The following is a 10,000-nucleotide window of genomic DNA, read 5'->3' as shown; positions in this document are numbered from 1 at the left end:
ACCATAATTTGCAAATAAATTCTTTCCAAATCAGACAATGTGATTGTCTGGATTTGTTTCCACATTTTGTCTCTCATAGTTGAGGTATACCTATGATGAAAATTACAGGCCTCTCTCATCTTCTTAAGTGGGAGAACTTGCACAATTGGGGCTGACTAAATACTTTTTTGCCCCACTGTATATATATATGTGTGTGTGTGTGTATATATATATATATATATATGTGTGTGTGTGTGTGTGTGTATATATATATATATATAATTATAAACAACGATGCGTCAGCTCACCTATATTATCTCATATAATGGCCCCTATTTAACAAAGGTCTTGTGGACCTGATCCGACAGTGCGGATCAGGTCCGCAAGAGCTTGCTGAATGCAGAGAGCAATACGCTCTCCGTATTCAGCATTGCACCAGCAGCTCACAAGAGCTGCTGGTGCAACGCCGCCCCCTGCAGACTCGCGCCAATCGGCCGCCAGCAGGGAGGTGTCAATCAACCCGATCGTACCCGATCGGGTTGAATTGTGGCGATTCCTGTCACCCTGCACAGAGTCTTTGTGACCGCTGCTTTATAACTGCTGTTTCTGGCGAGTCTTCAGACTCGCCAGAAACGCGGGCCGTCAAGCTCCTTTCGGAGCTTGATAGATAGATAGGCCACAATGTATCCCTGGTACACTAAATAATTGATACCAAGGGTACCTGGGAACATAAGAAAAATATATTAATACTAAAGAGGAAAAAAGTATGTTCTGTCCGGCACTAACACTTAAGCTATCATAAGATAGAAATTGGTATAAACCCTAGGTAGTAAGGATAAAGGGGGAACAACTCCCCGGTGACGAGCTCCCCTCGCCACAAACGTGACTATAAATCTAATTAAAGAAATATACATTTATTTGAGCAGAATAAAAATGCAAGTAAAAAAGCCTAAAAGAGACTTTTCAGTATCCAATATACAGACAGTAGTTACCCTAAAAATAGCAGAATGTAAATGGATATCTTGGGTGTATAAAACCAAGTGGTCTCAATGAGGAGATTAATTTTGCCCCCTTCCTTGGATAGCTAAATGTTCATAGCTGGGATTTATCACACAAGGTAGGGACTGCTAATGTTTCAACCTTCCACATGTCCCCCATTCTATATTAATGATATATATGTACTTTGCCTTTAAAGCTCAGCCCTTTAGTATGAATAAGTTTATTAGGATTCCTTCTAATTCAGTTCTATGTTCTTATTAGACAAATACCTTTATGATACTTTATGATGTTTATCTGGCCCTTAAATAGCCACATAATGATGTTCACAAGATGCAGGATGTATATAATAGTCATATGTTGTGTTATAATAGTAACTCATTGACTGGCTTCCTTTCTCCCCCTCACGGTTGTAGCATATAATGGTATAGTTATACAAATACATGTTATTAATTGTTACAAGAATGTGATATGGACTTATAATTTCATTGTCATTGTCTGATATATTCTATAAATTCCCGGGAGGAAGAAGAGCCAATAGGAAAGCACGCTTGAGAAAGCCGTATCAAATCGCCCTGCGGTGAAACACGTGTTGCGTGATCACACTGTCTGTGTATGCAGCCTTGGTTTGGCCGACCGGGCTGTTTCTACCCACCGCTGGCAGTTTTTTTGGGGAAAATATCTGATCCCGGGAACGAGCATTATCACAGCAAGGTATGGTAAAAAGAAAAAATACATGTCAACGACAGCACGCCAAACAGGAAGTCTAAAGTAAGTGGAACTGAACTTTAGCGGGGATTGGTTTGTCTTATGAACTGCATTGCCCCCTGTAATTGGGATCCTGTAAGGAGGAACGTCTCTCTAAGGTAGCACCCTAGGGGCTAAAGACAGTTTAAGACTGGCCCTCGATTGGGCTATTGTGACCTGCAGTGACTTACTATATTCTGTGCTAATACGTTGCTGACAGTTGCTACGATACCTCCATATCTTGTCTGTCTGCAATTACCATACTAATGCGCTGGGGACTAACAACTTTCTTGCTTTGCTCTGCAAATTAAAGTGAGCGCATAATACTGACCTATTGTGGATTAACCATCTGTTTGTTTCACTTACCAATTGCATGAATTAGCAAGTGACTGTGCTCGGACCAAATCATTAATATTCAAGTTGGATCAGCGACTATTTACATACTATATATGGAACTTTGATATGTTCAAGTTCCCATTATATACCCAATGGCCATTGGTGGAAGTTGTTATCTTATTATATGTCCAGTGGAGCAATTAACCCTTTCTTTATTTTTAGGGTAACTACTGTCTGTATATTGGATACTGAAAAGTCTCATTTAGGTTTTTTACTTGCATTATATTCTGCTCAAATAAATGTATATTTCTTTAATTAGATTTATAGTCACGTTTGTTGGGAGGGGAGCTAGTCAACGGGGAGTTGTTCCCCCTTTATCCTTACTACCTAGGGTTTATACCAATTTCTCTTGTAAGGTGTATCCAGTCCACGGATTCATCCATTACTTGTGGGATATTCTCCTTCCCAACAGGAAGCTGCAAGAGGATCACCCACAGCAGAGCTGTCTATATAGCTCCTCCCCTAACTGCCACCTCCCAGTCATTCTCTTGCAGCTCTCGACAAGGGAAGCAGCTAGAGAGATGTGGTTCATTAATGTAGTTTATCTTCAAACAAAAGTTTGTTATTTTCAAATGGTACCGGAGTTGTACTATTTTAGCCTCAGGCAGAAAGTTGAAGAAGAGTCTGTCTGTGGTCTTTGATGATCTTAGCAGGTTGTAACTAAGATCCATTGCTGTTCTCACACATAACTGAAGAGATGGGTAACTTCAGCTGGGGGAATAGCGTGCAGGGTCTCCTGCTCTGAGGTATGTGCAGTTTTAAATTTTTCTAGAGAAATGATAAGCTAGAAAATTTTGACAGTGCCCAATTTATTTAAGGTAAGCCTGATTACAGTGGTTTAATAACGACTGGTATCATGCTTGCTGTAAAGGGTAATATTTTTATTATTTACTCACATTACTGAATAGATATAACCTTTGCTTGAGGTGTATAAACGTTTATTACATATTGGTGATAAAACTTTATTCTGGGGCCCAGTTTTTCCACATGGCTGACTAGATTTTGCCTAGGGATAGTTTAAGGCCCTCTCACTGTGAGTACAGGTTGGGAGGGGCCTATTTTCCATTAGTGTTTGCAGCTTGAGACATCCAGCTTCCCTGAAGGAGACCCCTGAACATATAGGACCTCTCTAAGGGGTTTTGTGCCTTCCAAAGTCGTTGTATGGGCAGGTAGGGCCACAGTAGAGCTGTGGCAGTTTGTTGTGACTGTTTAAAAACGTTTATATCATTTTTTTGATCCGGTTTTGAAACTAAGGGGTTAATCATCCATTTGCAAGTGGGTGCAATGCTATTTCAGTCTATTATACAAACTGTAAAAATTTCGTAAGATTTACTGCTTTTTTCACTGTTTTAGCAGTTTCTGTGATTGTTTTTTTCTCTTAAAGGCACAGTACCGTTTTTATTTTTTGCTTGTTCACAGTTATTAAAGTGTTTTCCAAGCTTGCTGGTCTCATTACTAGTCTGTTTAAACATGTCTGACATAGAGGAAACTCATTGTTCATTATGTTTAGAAGCCATTGTGGAACCCCTTCTTAGAATGTGTACCAAATGCACTGATTTTACTATAGATTACAAAGACCATATTCTGGCTTTAAAAAATGTATCACCAGAAGAAATTGACAAGGAGGAAGTTATGCCGTCTAACTCTCCCCACGTGTCAGATCCTATAAATCCCACTCAGGGGGCGCCCATTGCGTATACCTTGCAAGACATGGCGGCAGTTATGAATCATACCCTTACAGAGGTATTATCTAAACTGCTAGGATTGCAAGGAAAGCGAGACAGCTCTGGGACTAGAATAAATACAGAGCTCTCTGACGCTTTAGAAGCTATCTCTGATACACCCTCACAATATAATGAAGCTGAAGCAGGGGAGCTTCAATCTGTGGGTGATTTTTCTGATTCAGGGAAGATACTTCAATCTGATTCTGATATGTCTACATTTAAATTTAAGCTTGAACACCTCCGCGTATTGCTCAGGGAGATTTTAGCAACTCTGGACGACTGTGACACTATTGTAGTCCCAGAGAAATTATGTAGATTGGATAAATACTATGCAGTACCTACTTACACTGATGTTTTTCCAATCCCTAAAAGGTTTTCTGAAATTATTACTAAGGAATGGGATAGACCAGGTGTACCATTCTCTCCCCCTCCTGTTTTTAAAAAGATGTTTCCTATAGACGCCGCTACACGGGACTTATGGCAGACGGTCCCTAAGGTGGAGGGAGCAGTTTCTACTCTAGCTAAGAGTACCACTATCCCTGTCGAGGACAGTTGTGCTTTTCTAGATCCAATGGATAAAAAATTAGAGGGTTACCTTAAGAAAATTTTTATTCAACAAGGTATTATTCTCCAGCCTCTTGCATGCATTGCCCCAGTCACTGCTGCCGCAGCTTTCTGGTTTGAGTCCCTAGAGGAGGCTCTACAGGTTGAAACCCCGTTGGAAGATATTATTGAAAAGCTTAGGGGCCTTAAGCTAGCCAATTCATTTGTTTCTGACGCCGTTGTTCATTTATCCAAGCTAACGGCTAAAAATTCAGGTTTTGCTATTCAGGCGCGTAGGGCGCTATGGCTTAAATCCTGGTCAGCTGACGTGACTTCAAAGTCTAAACTTCTCAACATTCCCTTCAAAGGACAGATCCTATTCGGGCCTGGACTGAAGGAGATAATTTCTGACATCACTGGAGGAAAATGTCACACCCTTCCTCAAGACAGGTCCAACAAATTAAGGACCAAACAGTCTAGTTTTCGGCCCTTTCGAAACTTCAAGAGTGGCGCAGCTTCAACTTCCTCTAACACAAAACAAGAGGGAACTTTTGCCCAGTCTAAGCCGGTCTGGAGACCTAACCAGGCTTGGAACAAGGGGAAACAGGCCAAGAAGCCTGCTGCTGCCTCTAAGACAGCATGAAGGAGCAGCCCCCGATCCGTAAACGGATCTAGTAGGGGGCAGACTCTCTCTCTTCGCCCAGGCTTGGGCAAGAGATGTCCAGGATCCCTGGGCATTGGAAATTGTGTCCAAGGGTTATCTTCTGGAATTCAAAACCTCTCCCCCAAAAGGGAGATTTCATCTCTCACTTTTATCTGCAAACCAGATAAAGAGAGAAGCATTCTTACATTGTGTTCAAGACCTCCTAGTTATGGGAGTGATCCACCCAGTTCCGCAGGAGGAACAGGGACAGGGCTTTTATTCAAATCTGTTTGTTGTTCCCAAGAAAGAGGGAACATTCAGACCAATCTTAGATCTCAAGATCTTAAACAAAGTTCTCAGAGTCCCATCCTTCAAGATGGAGACTATCCTATGATCCAGGAGGGTCAATACAGGCACTACCAGTTTGTGGCTCTTCCCTTTGGGTTGGCCACGGCACCAAGAATCTTTACAAAGGTTCTAGGGTCCCTTCTAGCGGTCCTAAGGCCGCGGGCTATAGCAGTAGCCCCTTACTTAGACGACATTCTGATACAGGCGTCGACTTTTCAAGTTGCCAGGTCTCACACGGACATTGTTCTGGCATTTCTGAGGTCACATGGGTGGAAAGTGAACAAAGAAAAAAGTTCTCTATCCCCTCTCACAAGAGTTTCCTTCCTAGGAACTCTGATAGATTCTGTATAAATGAAGATTTACCTGACAGAGGCCAGGTTGTCAAAACTTCTAAATTCCTGCCGTGTTCTTTATTCTACTTCTCGCCCTTCAGTGGCTCAGTGTATGGAAGTAATCGGCTTAATGGTAGCGGCAATGGACATAGTGCCATTTGCCCGCCTACATCTCAGACCGCTGCAGCTCTGCATGCTCAGTCAGTGGAATGGGGATTACACTGATTTGTCCCCTCTACTAAATCTGGATCAAGAGACCAGGGATTCTCTTGTCTGGTGGTTATCTCGGGTCCATCTGTCCAAGGGTATGACCTTCCGCAGACCAGATTGGACAATAGTAACGACAGATGCCAGCCTTCTGGGCTGGGGTGCAGTCTGGAACTCCCTGAAGGCTCAGGGCTGGTGGACTCAGGAGGAGACACTCCTTCCGATAAACATTCTAGAATTAAGAGCGATATTCAATGCTCTTCAGGCTTGGCCTCAGCTAGCTGCGGTCAGGTTCATCAGATTTCAGTCGGACAACATCACGACTGTAGCTTACATCAACCATCAAGGGGGAACAAGGAGTTCCCTAGCAATGTTGGAGGTTTCAAAAATAATTCTATGGGCAAAGGTTCACTCTTGCCATCTATCAGCTATCCATATCCCAGGAGTAGAGACCTAGGAGGCGGATTTTCTAAGTTGACAGACTTTTCATCCGGGGGAGTGGGAACTCCATCCGAAGGTGTTTGCACAGTTGATTCAACTTTGGGACAAACCAGAACTGGATCTCATGGCGTCTCGTCAGAACGCCAAGCTTCCTTGTTACGGGTTCAGGTCCAGGGATCCCAAGGCAGCGCTGATAGATGCTCTAGCAGCGCCTTGGTCTTTCAACCTGGCTTATGTGTTTCCACCGTTTCCTCTGCTCCCTCGTCTGATTGACAAGATCAAGCAGGAGAGAGCTTCGGTGATTTTGATAGCTCCTGCGTGGCCACGCAGGACTTGGTACGCAGATCTGGTGGACATGTCATTCTTTCCACCTTGGACTCTGCCGCTGAGGCAGGACCTTCTACTTCAGGGTCCCTTCAAACATCCAAATCTAATTTCTCTGCGTCTGACTGCTTGGAGATTGAACGCTTGATTTTGTCAAAATGTGTTTTTTCCCAGTCGGTCATTGATACCTTAATTCAGGCTCGAAAGCCTGTCACCAGGAAAATCTATCATAAGATATGGTGTAAATATCTTCATTGGTGTGAATCCAAGGGTTACTCATGGAGTAAAGTCAGGATTCCCAGGATATTGTCTTTTCTCCAAGAAGGATTGGAGAAGGGATTGTCAGCTAGTTCCTTAAAGGGACAGATTTCTGCTCTGTCTATTCTTTTGCACAAGTGTCTGGCGGATGTTCCAGACGTTCAGGCGTTTTGTCAGGCTTTAGTTAGAATCAAGCCTGTGTTTAAACCTGTTGCTCCCCCATGGAGTTTAAATTTAGTTCTTAAAGTTCTTCAAGGGGTCCCGTTTGAACCTCTGCATTCCATAGATATCAAGCTTTTATCTTGGAAAGTTCTGTTCTTGGTAGCTATCTCTTCGGCTCGAAGAGTTTCAGAGTTATCTACCTTGCAGTGTGATTCCCCTTATCTGATCTTCCATACAGATAAGGTAGTTTTGCGTACCAAACCTGGGTTTCTTCCTAAGGTGGTATCCAATAAGAATATCAATCAAGAGATTGTTGTTCCGTCACTGTGTCCTAATCCTTCTTCAAAGAAGGAACGTCTATTACACAATATTGACGTGGTTCGTGCTTTTAAAGTTTTATTTACAAGCTACTAAAGATTTTCGTCAAACATCTGCATTGTTTGTTGTCTACTCTGGACAGAGGAAAGGCCAAAAGGCTTCAGCAACTTCTCTTTCTTTTTGGTTAAGAAGTATAATCCGCTTAGCTTTTGAGACTGCTGGCCAGCAGCCTCCTGTAAGAATTACAGCTCATTCCACTAGAGCGGTGTTTTCCACATGGGCCTTTAAAAATGAGGCTTCTGTTGAACAGATTTGTAAGGCGGCGACTTGGTCTTCGCTTCATACTTTTTCTAAATTCTACAAATTTTATACTTTTGCTTCTTTGGAGGCCATTTTTGGGAGAAAGGTCTTACAGGCAGTGGTGCCTTCCATTTAAGCGCCTGCCTTATCCCTCCCTTCATCCGTGTCCTAAAGCTTTGGTATTGGTATCCCACAAGTAATGGATGAAACCGTGGACTGGATACACCTTAGAAGAGAAAACAAAATTTATGCTTACCTGATAAATTTATTTCTCTTCTGGTGTATCCAGTCCATGGCATTGTCATTTTAAGGCAGATGTTTTTTAATTTTTAAACTACAGTCACCACTGCACCCTATAGTTTCTCCTTTCTCTTGCTTGTCTTCGGCCGAATGACTGGGAGGTGGCAGTTAGGGGAGGAGCTATAGAGACAGCTCTGCTGTGGGTGATCCTCTTGCAGCTTCCTGTTGGGAAGGAGAATATCCCACAAGTAATGGATGAATCCGTGGACTGGATACACCACAAGAGAAATAAATTTATCAGGTAAGCATAAAAATTTTTTTCTATCTTATGATAGCTTATGTGTTAGTGCCGGACAGAACATACTTTTTTTCTCTTTTGTATTAATATATATATGTGTTTGTGCGTGTGTGTGTGTGTGTGTATATATACAGAAAAAAGGCTGGAAAGAAAGAGTAAAGGAACTTGATAAAGTACTAGTATCAGAAAAGATATAATATTGTATCAGTTGTTGCAGCCAAAAGTAAAAGTAGTAGTTAGTCTCTATGTAAGTATGTCAGACTAAGAGGAGAAGGGAGAGTGTAGCCTCATGCGGTATGTGTAGGATAGGCTAGTACCCAATATATATGTGCATCTCAGCACTGCACGGAGAATTGTAATGCACTGACCTTACACTTTTACTCTGTCTCTGCAGGCTCTTCTCACCTCCACACTCCTGATACTGGATTGCTTGGCGTGTCCAAGAAGGAGAAAGGTAGGGAAGGGGTGTCTACACTGTCAGCCAATCCAGGTATCAATGGCTCTTTACTTTGCTGCTCACAGATCCAGCCCTTGTTTCCGTTATATCCAGCAATAACGATCTTCAAACAATCTACATACAGGCTTCACAGGTGTCTTAGTACTCAAATAACAACAGCTGACAATGGCATACGGATGTGGCAAGGAGGATGTGCGCTTCCAAAAACTGGCAAGTCCAGAGCAAGGTTAAGAAGAGCGGGGTGACATCCATATAGTGTATAATAAAACGTAGTGTTTATTGGAAACAACAATAAAAAGTCCACACGCTACACACGCAGCTTTTTAATAATATATTTGCATATAGCTGTAATAAGATATATTTTATTTATTTTTTTACTATACACCCTTGTTACTTTTATAATATTAATTTCCTTCAGATCTTGACATATATTCCTGTATACTCCTTTTTCTTCCACACCAGATGTTATCTCACAAACTAACTAGAGAAGAGTTCCTTTCAATATAAGCCGACCTGTAGATATAGGTTAAGATACAAACGGCTCCCCATTTCACAGATGAATTAGGGTGTGCACAAACCCCTAATATGAACCCTAACACCAGTGCAATGGAGCCCAGATGATAAGCGTCTAAGCTCAATAGCATCCACTATGCGGAAGGGCAAAGTCACCCCCCCCCCGTCTGCTACTGCAGCTCTACCTCTCTTTAAGAACAGGGACACATCAGACTCAGCAGACTGTCACTTGCGTCGAGGAAACCACAGCTCCGGTGTGGATAACTGCCTCTGTCCTCGCTGTCTGTGTGCGTTGTATCTTCCAGGTATGACATCATCCGATGGGCGTTGTAAGCACTGGCAAATAGGGGTTTACTTCGTCTAAGTGCTGTTTCTCTGAATCCGGTAGGATAAATAGCCGTGATGCTGGGAAAACGAGTCCAGGGCCGGAAAAAGGACTCCTTGTAGTCCGTAATGCAAAAATTGAAAAAAGGATAGCCTTGGAATCTGAAAAGTATAAAAATACTCCAAACTTTATTAGACACGTTAGGCTAAAAATTGCCAATACAGGATACAAAAAAATCACAGGACTAACAGATCCTATGCGTTTCGGCAGTTGCCGTATCTGAGAATTTCACTAAAGTCAGTGTCCCTGTGTTTAGCATAGTGGGTTACTGTATAGACTGGGGTCTGAGAGACCCGGGTTCAAATCCAGGAACAGGCCGGTTGCAATTCTCTCTCTCTCATATTCTCTCTCATTCTCCCTCATATTCTCTCTCTCTCTCTCTCATATGC

The 10,000-nt window shown here is 42.4% G+C and overlaps 1 protein-coding gene across 2 annotated transcripts in view; it reads left to right on the top strand.

Moving 5' to 3' along the window:
• LOC128643545 (uncharacterized) overlaps positions 1 to 9,975 on the top strand; it is a 22,767-nt gene extending 12,792 nt beyond the window's left edge. For both annotated transcript variants that reach the window (XM_053696388.1, XM_053696387.1), the window contains exon 3: positions 8,651 to 9,975. In XM_053696388.1, the coding sequence (XP_053552363.1) occupies positions 8,651 to 8,812 (162 nt within the window). In that variant the 3' untranslated portion in view covers positions 8,813 to 9,975. The remainder of the gene's footprint in view (positions 1 to 8,650) is intronic.
• The last annotated feature ends 25 nt before the right edge of the window (positions 9,976 to 10,000 follow it).

This window comes from Bombina bombina, unplaced genomic scaffold, assembly GCF_027579735.1.
Source record: "Bombina bombina isolate aBomBom1 unplaced genomic scaffold, aBomBom1.pri scaffold_2456, whole genome shotgun sequence".
Lineage (NCBI taxonomy): Eukaryota > Metazoa > Chordata > Amphibia > Anura > Bombinatoridae > Bombina > Bombina bombina.
Note: the sequence above shows the minus strand (reverse complement) of the source record. Positions and strands in the feature narration are given on the sequence as shown.